Raw genomic sequence first — 18,425 nt, forward strand, 5'->3', positions numbered from 1 at the left:
ATACTGTTTTCCATAGTGGCTATATTGTTTTACAATCCACCAACAATGTACAAGGGTTCTAGTTTCCCCATGTTCTTACCGACACTTATTTATTCTTTGAGACAGAGTCTTGCTCTGTTACCCAGGCTAGAGTGCAGTGGCGTGATCTTGGCTCACTGCAATCTCTGCCTCCCGGAGACCAGCCAGGCTGGTCTCGAACTCCTGACTTCAGGTGATCCACTTGCCTTGGCCTCCGGAAGTGCTGGGATTACAGGTGTGAGCCGCTGCAACTTGCCTATTTTCTGTTTTTGTTATTTTTTTTGATAGTAGCCATCCTGATGAGTGTGAGGTGCTATCTCATTGTGGCTTTGATTAGCATTTCACTAGTGATGATGATGTTGAGCATCTTTTCATGTCCTCACTGACTGTTTATCTTCTTTATTTTTATTTTTTTGAGATGGAGTCTCGCTCTGTCACCAGGCTGGAGTGCAGTGGCGTGATCTCGGCTCACTGCAACCTCCACCTCCCTGGATCAAGCAATTCTCCTGCCTCAGCCTCCTAAGTAGTTGGGACTACAGGAGCACACCACCATGCCCAGCTAATTTTATTGTATTTTTAGTAGAGACAGGGTTTCACTGTGTTGGCCAGGGTGGTCTCGATCTCTTGACCTTGTGATCTGCCCGCCGCGGCCTCCCAAAGTGCTGGGATTACAGGCGTGAGCCACTGCGCCCAGCCGACTGTTTATCTTCTTTGGAGATATGTTTAAGTCCTTTGCTCATTTTTAAATTTGGTTGTGTATTCTTTTCCATAAGCCTTTATAGAAGAGCTGTGTTTGGTTTTCTTGTTATCTCACCCCGCTTTGTGGAGGGAGGTGTCACTCTTCCCCTGGCTGCAACTCCCTCCTTTCTCTGATCTGTGGACCTGTCCTTCATTCTGAGCCTTTGGTGGCATTAGTGTCACCCAAGTCATCCAGACTAGAAACTTCAGGCTTCTCTCTGACTCCCTGTATTTTATTTCTCATGGGCAGCCAGTTGCCAAATCTGTCAGTTCTGTCTCCACCAGGTTGGTTTACTCCATCCTCTCCCTTCTGGTGTTAGACCCACAACCCCAGTTCCAGGGTGCCCAGTGCAATCTCGTGCTAATAGGTAGTTTGGAGATGATTCATCTCTGGTGTCTAATGAAATCTCAGGGTGGAGTAGCATTGGCAAAGGGTGGCATAATGTTTGGGAGAACATATAATAATATAGTTTGTATTTGGAAGATGAAAACCTGTTTTATAACACGTGGAATAAAGCTTGAGCTGTGCAAGGGATAGATTATCTTTTGTGAACAGCAAATTATAATATTGATACTGATATGAGCTGACAAATGTTTATTGAGCACTTACTATATGCCAGGCACAAGTGTGTCACAGGTGTGCAATGACTATCTGGAACCAGTGTTGCAGGCGTAAGAAGAATTTACCAAGACAATTATAGGTAAAGAAAAACAGATTTATTAGAGAAAGTAGGAAAATACATTGCAAGGGTGCAACAGGCAGATCAGCAAGAAGGGAGCTGACTACCAGGAAACAAAGGCTTGCTGGGGATTTCGTGGAATGGTGCTTGTGCTGTGTACTGAAGAGGGCTTCGTGCAGTGCTGATAACTCCAAGGTTGCAGTGAGCAAACTTGCATTTTTCTATTAACTGAGGGTCTGGTGATAGGTGGGTGCAGGAAGATTGTGTTATTAATATTTGTGCAGGAAGGCTATGTGTCCTGGACCATGAAGAAAAGCAGAAGTATAGCTTAATCTGCCTTCTCTTTTTGCTTTCGCTTGGTCCTGCCAGCCCAACTCCCCCTTCCTAATTAGGACGCCATAAAGCACTTAACACATATTAGCCTGTTTGGCCTCATGACAACCTTGTGAGGTGGAGGATATTATTAGCCAGACAGAGAAGCTGAGGCCAGGTCCCAGGCCACACACCTGGTAAGTGGCAGGTGGGGTGTGCAAGCTAAGCTCTGGAAGTTTGGTTCTAGAGCTGTCCACTGCAGCTGGAGGAAGTGTGGGGCTTTTTCTGTTCTCCAGAAGTGGGCATGAGTTAACTGGGCCTCAGGAAACCGGGCCTTTGGGATAAGCCTCAGGCTCATCCCCTGCCACCCTCTGCCAATCTTGCGAGCTGCGGTTCCCTCTCCATGCCTCTGTGGGCCCTGTGGCCTGTGCACGATTCCTGCGGTGGGTCCTGATGTCTTCTCTCCTCTGTCCCTTGCGTGTACTGCCACTCTGGAGTGCCTTCCGAGTGGTCACACATCTCACATCTGTCATCTTTAAAGAGCTGCCTCAGTGCTGTTTCCTTCGTGAGGCCCGATCTTCCCAGGTTGGCTGCCCTCTCCATCCTCCTCAGCATGCTTATCACGGGGGCTGCAGGGGAAGCGACAACACTTACGATATCTCGCCTCAGTGTCTAGGCATGTTCCTGTTTCTTCCCAACTAGACTGTAGGTTACGGGAGACAAGATTTGCCTGTTGAGACCCGAGCACTTTTGTATTCCTCAGTGCCAAGCACAGAATGTGTTGTGAAACTGAGAAGCCAAATACTTCCCAGACCGAGGCTCAGGCAGTCATAAAACCCACAGCCGTGGTTTAGACCCTGATTTTTATGGGTCAGTCAGAGTTCCCATCTCCAGAACAGTCCTGGGAATCTTTAAACCTGGGAATCTTTCCTCTGTAAAAAGTCCTCCAGTTCAGAGACCCTGGCTGCCCTCTTCTCCACGTGTCCCGGTGAGGTTCTCTTTCCAGGGCTTTCCATTTTCTCCTCACAGCAGAAGTTTCGTTAAGCAAACAGGAAGTTGCTCATAGGCACCCTCCCCCCAATGCAAATGTGAGCAGTGGCCAGGAGACGGGTAAGGGAACTGGCCTGTGCCTGTGGGGAGGTGAGGCCAGCCAGAGACCCTGGCTCGCTGGGTATCTTTCCATTGAGGCTGATTCCTGGAGTGACTCTGGAGAGGCAAGACTGGGATACTCTGGTTTTTGTTTCAGTTTTTCCTGAGGTAACCAGTAGTAATGGGTGGTCTTGGGAGGAGGCAAAAGAGACTTAAATCATGGCATCAGAAGAAAAAGTCAGTCTCTGACCTGGTATGGTGGCTCACACCTGTAATTCCAGTGCTTTGGGGGACCGAGGTGGGAGGATCGGTGGAGGCCAGGAGTTTGAGACCAGCCTGGACAACATAGCACCACCACATCCTACTTATTGTAGAGATGGGGGTCTTACTATGTTGCCCAGGCTGGTCTCAAATTCCTGACCTCCAGCGATCCTCTGCCTTGGCCTCCCAAAGTGCTGGGAGGCATGAACCACTGCACTCAGCCCAGTATTTTTTTTCCCTCTTCCAGAAGCTTATGTGCTTTGTAGAAGGCCTCTTTCTCCATCTTAACAGAAAAATTCCTTGCTTTTAAATTTCCCAGAGTGTCTAGTTATCTCTTTCTCTCCAGCTCATCCTGGTTTCACCCATGTCTAGTTCCCGTGTCAGGCACATTCAAATTTGCTTGCCTTGGCCATGTCTCTTCCCTGACTCCTGTGTTCTACAGCCATCTCCACGTGGTCTGTGGAGAAGATGGCTGAGTACCCTGAAGGTGTCCAGCTCCCTCAGGCCTGTCTTTCTCATTGGCATCATTCTGGGTCAGCTCCTTGCCCACGAGGCTTGGGTATAAACCTCCCCAATTGGTGGAAATGGACTCCCAGTGGTGAGCCATGGCTTGAGGACAGTTTGGTTCATGGGCCCCAGCATACCAAACATACAAGGCCTCACTTGTGGTTGGGATACATTTGGCAGGTCAGGGGTTTGACCTGGCTTTGGGCATGTCAGCTCCCTGGCCACCATCAGGGCCCAGAGGAGTGCTTGAGTTAGGAGAGAGAAGCCAGCTTTGGGAAGCGCTGCAGCCACAAAGCCCAAACTCCGGCTGCACAGGATAGTGAAATTCACCAAAGCAAAGTGAAAGTTGTGAAACTTCAAGTGACTTAGTTCCGTTTTGAGAAAGTCTTCTAAACCTCTTTAAGAAAAACTTGAAATAGCCTGCTGTATATTTCTTCTTTGAATTTCAGATTTTTTTGACATGCATAAATAACTTTCCACCTATTTTCTCAGACTTCTCTAACTCTCCATTTAAAAGTATCTGCTATTGGGAAAAGCATAAACAAGCCTCCAGTTTATTTATAATGTGGGGTTCAGAAGAGGCAGCTGGCCAGTAGTTGTCTTATTGCAATTCTCTGATTAATGAGGAAAGGCATCATCAAATGTCACAGCAATGGAATAGTTCATATGATCTGGGAGAACCTACCTCTTTTCTAGTTCCAATATGGGACACAGGAGAATAGCAGGGCAATACAAATGCTGTGTATTTGCAAAGTCTGCACACACTTTCAAGTGTGGATGAGTAATATCCTAAAAGGAACTGAAGACATATGAGTCTGAATTGCAATGTTTCTTCTTCCTGTGTGTAAATGGGGGTGTTTCCCCCACGAGTCTCTGTTGTGTTTGGATAGGTTTGAAGATTTGGGTTAGGAGAGCCCCTTTTCAGAGCTCCTCCTTAGACTTGAAAACCCAAGGCTTTGCTTTCAAATAAATGCCTCCAGAGGAGGGAGCGTGTTGATGGCATTTTAATGTAGAGCTTTGGCCTTTGACAAATGTGTGCCCAGAGGAGCTCAAGGCAAGAGATGTCAGTTCTTTGTGCAGGGCACCCATGTGTGCCTCCCTTTTCCAGGTACCAGCGGACGTCGAGAAATGTCAGGATCGGATGGAGTGTTTCAATGCTGACCTGAAAGCTGACATGGAGAGGTGGCAGAACAACAAGAGGCAGGACTTCCGGCAGCTACTCATGGGGATGGCTGACAAGAACATCCAGTATTATGAGAAGGTAATCAGCGTGCCCAACAAGACTGGCTTCTAATGGTCAGAGCCTTTCACATGGGCCTACCAGAAATCCCGAAGCTGGGAATCCTGCTAGTCTCATCTCCTTCCCTTATTGTAGCTGCTTAGTCTTGGCTCCCACTTCATGTCCTTGCCCAGCCATGTGGCTGCAGTGCTGGGTTTGGCAGCAGAGGGGGTGCTCACAGGGGTTCCCCTCGCACATGCTGCTGGGGAAGCAGCCCGCTGGTCTTCCATGCTCTCTGGGCCTGGCGCTTCCCAGAGCCAGTCAGACCTTCAGCACAGCGATGCTGCCACCAAATGGAGGCTTTGGGGTTACTTTACTCTGTGTTGGGGTTCTGTACACAGGGGTCCTTCACTTTGGTTGTGCAGTGAACCCCTTTGGTCACCTGGTGAAGCCTATAGACCCCTCACCAAAATACTGTGCATTTTTTTTTAAATAGAGTTCAAAATACTGATTTTAAATACCTAAAATAAAGGGATGTAGGATTACAAAGGAAAGCAATTCTATCAAAAAGTTTTACTCATGGATCCCCTTGACCTGTGGACCCCAGGTTAAGCACTGCACACACACACACACACACACACAGACACACCCCACCACCACCACACCCCCCACACACTACACACACACCACACCCCCCCACACTACATGCCACACATACACCACACACCCCCCACACTACATGCACACCATCCACACCACACATCCCCCACACATACATCCCACATACACACCCCACACACAACCCCCCACACACCCCACACAACCCTCACGCACAACCCCCACACACACCACACACACACACATAGAGATGACTCTTATCAGGCTACAGCCCAGTCCCCTCAATCAAGGTTTGCTTGATTCGTATATCCAGCAAGCCAATGCGAGGCCAGGTGCAGTGGCTCATGCCTGTAATCCCAGCACTTTGAGAGTCCGAGATGCGAGAATCACTTGAGCCCAGGAGTTCAAGACCAGCCTAGGCAATGTAGTGGGACTGTCTCTACAAAAGATACAAAATGAGCCAGGTGTGGTGGCATGTGCCTATAGTTCCAGCTACTCGGGAGGCTGTGGCAGGAGGATGGCTTGAGCCAGGAGTTCAAGGCTACAGTGAGGCATGATTGCGCACTACTGCACTCCAACCTGGGTAACAGAGTTTTTGACCCTGTCACTATATATATATATACACACACACACACACACACACACATACATATACATATATACATACATACATACACACATATATATACACACACACACACACACACACACATACATATATGTACATACATACATACATACACACATATATATACACACACAGATACATTCATGTGTGTATGTGTGTGTGTGTGTGTGTGTGTGTGTATTGCGACAGGGTCAAAAACTCTGTTACCCAGGTTGGAGCACAGTAGTGCACTCTGTTACCAGAGTTCCTTTCTTCTGTAACTCCCACACCTTCCCTCCGCTGTTCAGCGGCCTTCCCACTACTACAAAACCAACTGTGTCAAATGTCTCCATCACTCCCCTTGGTAATTAATCCCAGCATTCCTAAAGTCCTGGTCCCAGGAGGACCTAACCCTGGCCTTAAGTATGTGTTTATCTGTCTTCCCACTATATCACAGGCAGGGCCACCGTCTTGGGGCCTGTTATTGCTTCTATACATATTTAACAAATGCTTTTTGTGCACTTGCTGTGTGCAAGGGGCAGTGTGTACCAAATTGATAAACAGCGGGATTCCTGCCCTGTGGAGGGTATGTGTTCATCAAAGGAGCCCACAGCTTCAGAGTGAGATAAGGAAAAGAACAGGAAACTGGGGGAGAAAATACCAGGGGGCATAATGCAGACTAAGGGTGGGAGGGGCAGGTGGAGTGGGCAGGAAAGGCCAGTCTGAGGAAATAACATTTCATCCGAGTCTCAGAGACAGAGGCTTGGAAAACATATATTCCAGGTAAAGGAGACAACATACGCAAGGTCCCTGGGGTAGGAAAGAGTTTGGTACATTTGAGGACCAATAGAAAACTGGTATGGCCTTGCTTTATCATGGCTGACATACAAAGTCCATTGCAGATCTGAAGAGATGGCCTAGGGAGAGAACAGGACCTAGAATGCCACAGACCCCAGACCATCTTCTGTATATAAGGTGGGCTTCAGAGTTTCGCTTCCTCTCTAACCTCAGAGTCACCAAGGAGGAATCAGGGAGCAATTTCACCACTCCTCTTTCCGGCTTGACCTAGGATGCCTCTCTCCTCCCTCCTCAGAACTTTTCCCACCTCAGAATTCTTCCTCCCTCCTCGGAACTACTCCTCAGAATTCCTTTGTTGTAACCAGCGAATTTAATTAAAACGCCACACTTTTGAGACTAATTAAGAGTTCTTTATTAAGCCAGCGGCCAAAGAGACAGCTAATGCTCAAAATTCTCTCGGCCCCGAGGAAGGGGCTCGATTAACTTTTATACCTGGGTTTAGGAAGGGGAAGGGGACTCAAAAGTAATAATTCTACAGAAGTAAAAACATGCAAGAACAAAAGAATCAAAATGGTTACATAGTCATAAACAACTTAAAAGACAAATGGTTACAAGAAGAGCCACGGTACCAGGTGCAAGGTTTTAAATCTTTCATTATACTTAGATGTAGGGTCTATGCCGGACACGAACTCAGGGTTTTATGTTGTTATCTCTTGGAGAAAGTTTCTGGGAGACTTCATACATGGTTGGTGTTGGTACCTTATCAGTTAATTGGGCTCCTTTGTAATGCTGAAGGTCTGTTTACCCAGGCCAACTCCTCACGAAAGGGGGTTGGGTGAGGAGCCCTAGTGTCTTGTAAATTAAGGGGTCAATTGGAGTTTGTCCAGCTTTCCTAGCTAGAGAGAGAGTCTTACTTACATGAGAAGCAAGGCTAGGTGATTTAAAGAGACAAGCAGGACAAAATTTAAAGTAACGGGTTAAAGTTAAAGCACGGTTAGGCACTTCACCTTCTCCCTCCTCAGAACTCCTCCTCAGAATTCCTGCTCCCCTCACCTCAGGATTCCTCCTCCCTCCTCAGAACTCCTCCTCCCTCCTCAGAACTCCTCCTACCTCAAGATTCCTCCTCCATCCTCAGAACTCTTCCCCCCTCCTCAGAATACCTTCTCCCTCCTCAGAACTCCTACCTCCCCATGATTCCTCTTCCCCCCTCAGAACTCCTCCCACCTCCTCAGGATTCCTTCTCCCTTCTCAGACCTCCTCCCCACCCCTCAGAATTCCTTCCCACTCCTCAGAATTCCTTCTCCCTCCTCAGAACCCCTCCTACCTCCTCAGAATTCCTCCTCCCTCCTCAGAACTCCTCCCACCTCCTCAGAACTCCTCCCACCTCCTCAGGATTCTTCCTCCCTCCTCAGGACTCCTCCTCCCTCCGCAGAATTCCTCCCACCTCCTCAGAACCCGTCCTACCTCCTCAGAATTCCTCCTCCCTCCTCAGAACTCCTCCCACCTCCTCAGAACTCCTCCTCCCTCCTCAGAACTCCTCCCACCTCCTCAGAACTCCTCCCACCTCCTCAGAACTCCTCCCACCTCCTCAGAATTCCTCCTCCCTCCTCAGAACTCTTCCCACCTACTCAGAATTCCTCCTCCCTCCTCAGAACTCCTCCTCCTTCCTCAGAACTCCTCCTCCTTCCTCAGAACTCCTCCCACCTCCTTAGAATTCCTCCTTCCTCCTTCCTCCTCAGAATTCCTCCTGCCTCCTCAGGATTCCTCTTCAGAGCTCTTCCCACCTGCTCAGAACTCCTCCTCCCTCCTCAGAACTCCTTTCACCTTCTCACAATTCCTTCCACCTCTTCAGAACTCCCATTCCTCACAACCTTTCCCACCCCCTCAGAACTCCTCCCCACAACCTCTCCCCACCTCCCCCAAACCCCTCCCCACCTCCCCCAAACCCCTCCCTGCCTTCTCAGAACCCGTCTCCACTTCCCCAAAACCCCTCCTGCCTTCTCAGAACCCCTCTCCACTTCCCCAAAACTCCTCCCACCTCCTCAGGACTCCTCCCTAAATGACTCAGTACAAAGTCCTCCTCCACCCCTGGGCTGCTACTGAGAAGCCTTATGTGATTCACTTGCTCTCTTTATGCAAGAGACTTTCCAAAGGGAGAATCATTTCTGCTCTCAGAGGACAATGCCAGAGTGTTCTGAGTTCTTGGCCTTTCACAAGGATCTGGGATGAAAAGAGGTTGGTGTAGTGGAGAGAACATCAGCGTGGGAATCATGAGCTCTGCCATGGACAAGCTGTGTGTCTGGGCCAGTTATTTAACCTGAGTCTTGTCGTCCCCATCCATGAAATCAGTGTGTACGTGTCAAGTAATAATTCTCCTTCATAGAGGAGCTGTGAGGACTGGTGATAACTAATGTAAAGTATGTCACCATGTTTGGACATAATAAAACTCAATAAACACTGGCTTACCTCTTCCATATTCCCTTTTTGGAGATTCAGGTGTGGCCCAAACAAGCAAACTTGAGGTTGGTGAGGAAGAGTGGGCTTTCCACCTGCTCCAAGTCAGGTGGCTGGCCTGCCCCAACTATGATTTCCATCCTGCACAAGCGCCACCCACACCTGGAGCAGTGTCTCCATCCCTGCCAAGATACTAGGGCCTCTTCAGGGATTTCCTGCTTGGGCTCTTTTCTGCTTTTTTGAAAGGAAAAGAATTTCCTCCAGTAAATCCATTTCCATTCACTGGATATGAGCTTTACAGACTAACATAAATGCATTTAAGCCTTGCAGAGATATTGCTGTCTTTCATAAAGATGGGGTGACACATTCAAAACAAACACTTGTTACCTCCCCGTTCGTAATAGTTATGGATGACACATGCAGGCATCATTAGACAAAGGTAACCCAGCGGGATCGACAACGAAAGAGCAGAATTGAGAAGCTGACCCGAAATCGGAAACTCAAAGCTGATACTGTGTGTGTTGTCGTTCCAGTGCCTCATGGCGTGGGAGTCGATTATTCCACTACTGCAGGAGAAACAAGAGGCCAAGTAAGTTCTTTCTTGGGACGGAGACTCTTCTACCTACACAGGGCCTGGCACCCCATACCGGAATGTCCCTGCAGTGCCAGAGACGCAGCGCTGGGAAAACAACCACAGAAACATCTCTCCTTTGTGTATTTTTCCCTCCCCCACCTTTCACCCCACAGTGGTTTTCAATTAGTATTTATTCCATGGTGGAGTCTGTGAGGCTAGAATCATCTCTCAGCAAGAGCAGCATACCTCCGTGTTGTGAAGGCACCTGTTCAGTGAAGCACTACGAAAATTTGCAACCAAGGGACAAGACAACCTGCAGCTGACGCTCTGACACTTCATGACAGTTTCCTCTTTAGGGACAGCTAAGTTGCCAGTTGTGGGAGAGAACCCGGGGCCTGCTTTTCAAGGATGAGGAGGAGGCAGGAACAGAAGGCAGCTGTTGCTTTCGGTGGAAACCTGGCCCCTCTGGAATTGGCCTCTGTGGGCATTGACTTGTCTTGGACTAGGAGGCATTGGTGCCTCCCTGGCAAGTCCTTAACATACAGTACCTGTAGCTGTGAGTGTGGCCTGCTGCCTGCTTGTGATGAGTGATACCGTCTTACTGTTTGTGTTTCACATAGGGACATTTAAATCAATGTCAACGTGTGTCCATGCTTGAGTGAGCAAGCCAGCGTCCTTGTCCTCCTGCGATGCCTTTGGGAAGCTCAGGGGAATGTTCCCCAAGCTTGTTTCTGACACTAGAATGCAACAGATTGGAAACTTTTTGTGTAAAATGAAAAAAAAAAAAAGTGCTGTTTTTTTTTTTTTTTTTTCCCTGTGACGGTCTTCAGTGTTTTGCTTGTTCACTGTCATCAGAGCAGGCATTAGACCTGTTAGGGAATATCTATTGTCTTGAAGTCAGAGTAGCTCCCCCATTGTTGAGATCAGTGGGCATATACCAAGCTTCACTCCCAGTGTCAGCTTTGTGCAATTTGCCTTTTACCTCACCAAAAATACCTACTTTAACATTTCCTCCTGTGTCCTCTGAATGTCTGGGCAAGCTTTTGGTGAGAGGACTGGTATGTTGTGTTGTTATGATACAGTCGAAATTTGTCAATGCAGTGTGAATGTTCTACATAAAGTGCTTTAACCCTTAACATTTCCTGGTCAGGAAGGAAAGTCAGTACCTGGATGGGCCTCGAAAATGACAAATGCAACAGCGAACCCTTTGTTTCCAGCTAAGCTAAAGTCTCCTCAGTGTGCAGCCAGATTCCTGGGGACTGCTGACTGTGGTTACAGGCTGCATTTCAGACGATGACCAGGTTTACTTTTCAGATCACAAAGCAGTCACCAAGGATCTATCTTCCAACTCATTTTTTTTTTTCTGCTGAAATGAAGCTACGTGTCATGTTTGTGTTCTTTCATCCGTGGCTCATCCCAGTAAAACTACGAATCTGAGCCTCAAATAAGCGGTGGTTTTTTGTTTGTTTTATTTTTAATGAAACAGCTGTGTTAAGGCGCTGCTTCAGATGCAAGTTCACCTGGAAATACTGGTCAGCAGGCAGCACGTCAAGGTCACTGAAGCCCACTTTTAACTGCAGGTCATCCTCGCATCGGCCAAGGCTGTGGTGCTGTAGATGCCGCAGTTGGACAGCGTAGGATGGCTTGGTTCTGTTTCATTGTGTTTGACAATGTTGCAGTTTAAATGATAATGTTTAAATCAGTTGGTACTTGCCTGTAGTGTTAAACCCTATTTGTGCCATTCTCAAGTCCTTTGATGTGAATTTTCAGTTTGGTACAGTTAGAAATGACTCATTGATGCGGAAAGGTAAGAACAACCCATGTACCCCCGAGTGATTCCGTGCTTTATTCTACCTCTAAGCCATCGTGTTGGTGTGGGTATGGACGCCTGGGTCTGACCTGATACTGTGCTGGGAGAATCAGGGTGTGTGTCTAATGGCGAGCTGACAGCCTTCTGCTGATATTTGGTAGAAGACACCAGACCAGCCCAGCAGCAAATGCTCATCTTTGGGAACATAGGAAGCTTTGCCTTGGGGAAGGTATGCTTTACAAATGTCCAGTGTAATGAATGTTTGGAAAAAACTGGAGTTACAGGAAAATGAAATCTGACTATCTGCTAGTTGCCAAAACCCAGAAACATTTCCTGTGTAATGGTTAGTTGGGAAAGAAGGCAACACTTGAAAAAATTTACCAGGTTCCTTACTAGGAGATGTGGGAAGGGGCATGGGATGCACGCGGTCACTCCCTCTCCTAGTGAGAGGCAGATGGCTGGCACTGAAGGGAGGCAGGCACCGTGGGATTTGGTCATGCTCTGTTTGGTCCCCATGTGATGCCCTGTGCTGTAAGACATCAGAAAGACCTGGAACAAGGCAAACTTTCTGTCCTCCTGGCATGTTATTGATAGCAGAGCCAGAAGTCCAGTGTACATTACAGATTTTCTGGGAGAAATAGTCCTTCCAGAGAAAGGATTCCTTCCCAGCCTCCAGGCTGGTGTCTCATGAGGTGAGAAGGCTGGCCCAGAAGGAAGGGGACGTTAGGTGGTAAAGCAGGCTCCCCCAGGCCTCTGAGGGCCAGCAGTCCCAACCATTTGCCTCTTCGTTTTGACCAAGCACAAAAGAGATATTCCCTAGAAGTGTCACACGGAGGCTTCTGTGCCAAAGACTGCCTTGTAGAGGTTTCATCATCCCACCCTTCTTGGCTTCACAAAATTGTGGCCCTGAGATCACTACTCCTCTCTTAAGTATTTATTATTATTATTATTTTTTACTTTACCTCAAGCAGACAGACAGACATAGGTTTTGAGGCTTGAATACATGGCAGTGGAATACAAGGCCCTTCCTAGCAGCTGCCCCAGGCCTGGAAAGTGGTAGATTTCATTCATCCGGGTTAAAAATCCAGAGGAAGACAGAAGAGAGGAGTCCTAGGAACTGAGCAGATTTTAGAGACGCAAATGATGTTTAAGAGAGCCTTGTGATTTGTAGCAAGCATGGACACTGCTTTTTCTTACTAACGTAGATCTATAGGAACATTCTAGGCTGTTCTGCTCAGAGCGAGGAACCACTGCTCCTCAATGGGGAGGGAACATACCACCCAGCCAGGCTTAGCGTTGGGTTTTAACCTTTAATAAAAGTTTTATAATGATTCCTGTTCAACTTAAAGTGTGATTATGGAGATGATTGGCTCCATATTTCACCACGTCATTCCTTCAACTCACCAGACACCTTTCTTTAGTTGAAATAAACCGGCATGACCTGGAGATCATGGTGACTATAAGCTAAGTCTGTTTTCATGCCAGATTTCAGCCCCACCCAAAGTGTGTTCTAGACGTTGTTGATTTGAATGGTTTTCCCAGTTCCCACTTCACATGGGGAAGTTGAATGAATGCACACCTGCTGCTCACTTCGTGTGAGGCTGCCTTTTGTGATCAAATAACAGGAAGTTCTGCTTTAGAGGAGGGCACGATGACCATGTGGCAGTCTGCAAGTGGAATTTCTCTCTTGGGATGGCAGCCCGAGGAACATCCAGAGTTTGTGTGACTTGGTCCTGCCATTGTTAGCTTTGAAATCACAGGCATCGGGCTCTGTTTTGACACCATTCATTGGACTGCGGGACAGTCATTCTTTACGCTCTCTCTTGAGCTGGTGAGAGAGGAGGAAGAGGGAAGTCAAGAGCAACCTCCAAGGTCTGTGTCGGCCTCTTCTCCCTGGGTCTTGGGGTGGGTTAGAACTGGGTTCCAGTCTGGCCAGTTGGGTTGCTGGCTGCACTGAGGGTGATTCCTCTCAGAAGATGGGCTGCCTGTGGTCAGGACAGGGCACACCAGTCTGGACTCCACCTTCCCAGACACCTACTTTAAGGACCTGTGGAAACTGGGTGATCCAATTACGGGGCTGGGGCAACCCTGCTTTGGCCACCCTCATTTACAAACTTAGGTTGGGAGTTTGGATTTCCTGTCTCACTTCCAAAAGCCTTCAAGATGGCAGCAGATGGACACACCCTCTCATTTCTTATGTCTTCTCTGTCAGATGGCAGGAGGCATATATCAGTAAATTTGAGGAAAATGTTCTCTCCTGGGCCAGCCTCACAGCTTGCGTTGTGTGTGTTGGAATTGTTCTCTTCTGCCTTGTTCTGCCTTGTGATTTTTTCAATTCAGTGAATAAACCAGGAATCCATTTTCTCACCAACCCACCCTGTAGATTATCAGCTTTTTGTTTGAGGGATGCCTGGTCTCACAGTTACACGTATCAGAGTGTGTGTAAGTTGTCTGTGTTGGAAAGGTTGGGGTGGGGGCTTTCTTGCAGGGGATCAGACTGTTCTTTCTTCATCATAAAAATTTGAGATACGTCCTGAGTATGACTGTCTAACCCTATGTGGCAGAAAAATATGTTTTCCAGGTAGTTTTTACTACTACAGAGAGTCTGTAAATAAGTGCTTTGAAAAAAATAACAAACCAATAAGATATTTGTCTCCTATATAAACATTCTGTGTATGTAGCCCTTGAAAATCAACAAATCCAGAATTTAAAAAAATGGCACAGACTTTTAAAGCCCAACTCTACTTTTTTGAGAGCTTGTCCGTACCTACTAATATGCCTTATTCTTCTTCAACTAATGTTTTAAAAGTCCTGGGTAGAAAGAGTCTTAGAAATGTAATCAGTTGTTCAGCTTCAATAATATAGAGATCTAACATAGTCAGTCCTCAGGCCCCCTAAAGAAACAAGCAAGAAAGTGAGGGCCATCACTAGGGTTGGCTTTGGGGAGGGGAAAACTAAGGACTGCTTTTGCCAAATAATATTTTTGACAATGTAAGGAAACACAGGGACCACAAAACCTTTTTTTTTTTTAAGTGTGAAAGATTAGTGCCTTTTGGCATACTTTTGATTTTAGAGGATATAGTATCGGCATCGACAAATCACTAGAAACAAAGAATGCTATAGATGACAACAGTATTAAATGTTACTCCTGATTCTGTGGAACAGCTTTTGAAGATACTGGGGGGTATCTTCAAGCCTCAGAGCAGCTTGTTTCAGATAGAAATTCTCCATGGGTTGAAATGCCAAAAACAGAAAACATGATGTTGACTCACATAATTTAGTCCATTTTAGCAGAACCTTAAGTGTTAACACCAGTGGCGAGGAGCATTGCATATTCTCTGTCAGCAGCAGCACCCCCGCACCAGGTGATTTTGGGCTCTCTGTAGGCTGGTCCTAGCAGGTGACACCCAACAACACCCCTGTTGGACAGGATTGTTCACAGTCTTAGACCAACACTTCAGTCAGAAATGACACTGGGAGGAGGAAAGGAAAATCACTTTTTTTCCTCCATGTGGAAGTGAGGAGAGAGGAAAGTGGATTGCAAACCAATATGTGAGTCAGTGTGATGAAGCAGTGGCTCTCTCATCTGGGCCTTTATCCAATAACAAACCAGCATCTCTTAATGGCGCTTTTGGCCTGGACACCCCTGAGGTTTGGGTCCTGTCTGGTGGATTCCCTGTCCGTTGTATTTCTGTGTGCCTGTTCCCTTCATCGCTGTGAGTTGGGAGTGCATTGAGAGATGATGTCCATCTGATATATTCCTGTGAAATAAACTGCCAGCAAACTTTCTAACTTGTATTTTAACTGTTAAAGAAGAGATTAAAAACTTCAGCTTTGGACATGTCCACATTATGGACTGTCACTTCTTATTTTTAAAAGTCATTCTTTACGTTTAAAATTTTAAAATAAAAACCTTCTGAGGTATTGATGTAGTCCGCCGTGTAAATGTTACCTTCTCTCCATGCTGCCATTATGCCAAAACAAAAGCTGTGAAAAAAAAAAAAGTGCTTGAGAGAGTGTGTTGATAAGAAAGTGATTTATTTACAGATGGAAGTCTTTGTTTCATGAAGCTACCAAACTTTAAAAAGAATGTCACCCCTTTTTTTTTGTTTGTTATGGAAACCAGAGATTGTAAAATGGAAAAAGAATCGTTTTTTGTTGACTTTTTGATGCTGGCACGAGGTTTTTGTCCACTTTTTTCATATATCTGTGTATAAAAAATTGTTGTTTACTATGGAATTAGTATTACATTTTGAGGTAAACAAAAGAATTTGTATTGCTTGATAAATATTAGCTTGTAAATTTAAAGTTTCTTTACTTCAATTAACTTAAAGGACCAATAAACCCATAAAAGATGCTTTCTTTATCTTGAGTCATGTCCTCATTTGTACCTTTTTGTAAGGCAGAAAAACGTGTGCCTGTTTTTCTGTTTTCTTATTTTCTCTTTACACGTTTTCAGTTTGCCTATAAGAATCAAGACATATAGAGCGACAGGAAAAAATATATATAATTGAACTATTTTTATTCTTCTTCACTTCTTTGTAGGCCCAATTTACCCTCTTCTGCATCTTCTACATCTGCACCAATCTGGGGAGATGAAGAAACTTCCTAGTGTAGTAGCCATCATGATTGGCAGGCAGGCCGACAGCCAGCCGAGGTATTTACTACATGAAAGATTTCCTGTGTTATCCTATAGCAAAGCACAACATTATATTCTGAGTCAGGGCCAGTTAAGTTGACCTGATGATGGTAATGCATTGAACTTGAGTATACTTAAAATGGTGCTCAACTTGACTTACTGATAGCAGACATCATTAAGACTGCAGTCATACAAAATAAGACAGCAAGGTGAATAAGACATGGATCATGGATCATATCTCAGCTTTCCACTTACTAGGTATGTGGCTTTAGGCAAGTCACACTTGGCTGAACATTTGGTATTATGATCTTTGAGATGAAAACAAGACTTCCACGTGGGGTTGTTGATAGGACTAGCAATATGGTATACAAAGCACTTAAATGTCAGGCAGGTTCTCACTGTGATAGCCCCTTTCTAAAGACTTCCTAATTTAAATATTAAGGCTATTAGGATATTATCCTTAAGGATATGGCCAATTTAAATATTAAGGATAACAATCCTTCATGTATGCTTTGCCAGTTTTTTTAACAGGATATTCCTTTTTTTTTTTCTTTTGCTTTGTCACCCAGGCTGGAGTGCAGTGGCATGATCTCAGCTCACTGCAACCTCTGCCTCCCAGGCTGAAGCAGTCCCCCCACCTCAGTCTCCCGAGTAGCTGGGACTACAGGTGCGTGCCACCATGCCTGGCTAATTTTTGTATTTTTCTCAGAGACGGGGTTTTGCCATGTTGCCCAGGCTGATCTTGAACTCCTGAGCTCAAGCGATTCGCTTGCCTTGGCCTCCCAAAGTGCTGGGATTACAGGCATAAGCCACTGTGCCTGGCCCTGTTTTCTTTTTAAGAAGATGATGGAAATAGAATACTGAAGGACGGTGTCAGATTGAAGGCCTGGAGAATGTGGAGGAATAAATTCCAAAAGCCATGGCAAGAAGTGATAAAAGGAGGTGAAAATAGCCGATTTAAGAAATTGTTTAGGGGAGGAGAATGGACTGGAGATGACTGGAAGATTGCCAGTCTGGGATTTGGGGGTGATGCCATTAGCTAAAATCAGGAGAGAGGCCGGGCGCAGTGGCTCACGCCTGTAATCCTAGCACTTTGGGAAGCCAAGGCGGGTGGATCATGAGGTCAGGAGATCGAGATCACGGTGAAACCCCGTCTCTACTAAAAACACAAAAAATTAGCCGGGCGCGGTGGCAGGCGCCTGTAGTCCCAGCTACTCCGGAGGCTGAGACAGGAGAATGGCATGAACCCAGGAGGCGGAGCTTGCAGTGAGCCAAGATCGCGCCACTGCACTCCAGCCTGGGCGACAGAGCGAGATTCCGTCTCAATAAAAAATAAAAATAAAAATCAGGAGAGAAAGACGAAAGATAGAGGCTGGGCGCGGTGGCTCATTCCTGTAATCCCAGCACTTTGGGAGGCCACAGCATGAGATCACTTGAGCCCAAGAGTTAAAGACCAGCCTAAGAAACATAGACCCCGTCTCTACAAAAATTAAAAATGAAAAAAGATGGAATGAGCTTAGGTGGTGGGGTGGGAGAGGGAGAACTTGGTTTGGCTTGAGGAAATCCAGGTGGAGATGTTGACTTGGCTGTTGGAAATGGAGTTCTGGAGTCCATGGGGATGGACTAGATTGCATGGGAAGAGAACCAAGGACAGGGCCTTGGGGGCTTCAAGAATTAAGGATGCAGGCAGGGCGCAGTGGCTTATGCCTGTAATCCCAGCACTGTGGGAGGTCGAGGCAGATGGATCACTTGAAACCAGAAGTTGGAGACCAGCCTAGCCAACATGGCAAAACCCTGTCTCTACCAAAAATACAAAAATTAGCCAGACATGGTGGTGTGTGCTTGTAATCCCAGCTACTCGGGTGACTGAGGCAGGAGAATTGCTTGAACTCTGGAGGTGGAGGTTGCAGTGAGCTGAGATTGCACCACTGCACTCCAGCCTGGGCAACAGAGTAAGACTGTCAAAAAAAAAAAAAAAATTTAAGGATTCAGGGAGAGAAGGAGGACTCAGGGAAAACTCTTAAGAAAAAATCGGGCCCCATAGGTGAGAATGGTGATTCTTTTTTTTTTTTTTTTTTTTTGAGACGGAATCTCGCTATGT

The 18,425-nt window shown here is 46.5% G+C and overlaps 1 protein-coding gene across 1 annotated transcript in view; it reads left to right on the top strand.

Moving 5' to 3' along the window:
- SNX30 (sorting nexin family member 30) overlaps nucleotides 1-16,051 on the top strand; it is a 126,127-nt gene extending 110,076 nt beyond the window's left edge. The window contains exons 8-9 of the mRNA XM_003264007.3: nucleotides 4,714-4,866; nucleotides 9,835-16,051. Coding sequence (XP_003264055.2) covers nucleotides 4,714-4,866; nucleotides 9,835-9,894 — 213 coding nt within the window. The 3' untranslated portion in view covers nucleotides 9,895-16,051. The remainder of the gene's footprint in view (nucleotides 1-4,713; nucleotides 4,867-9,834) is intronic.
- Nucleotides 16,052-18,425: the final 2,374 nt, after the last annotated feature.

The sequence above is a fragment of the Nomascus leucogenys genome, chromosome 8, assembly GCF_006542625.1.
Source record: "Nomascus leucogenys isolate Asia chromosome 8, Asia_NLE_v1, whole genome shotgun sequence".
In the NCBI taxonomy this organism is placed as follows: domain Eukaryota; kingdom Metazoa; phylum Chordata; class Mammalia; order Primates; family Hylobatidae; genus Nomascus; species Nomascus leucogenys.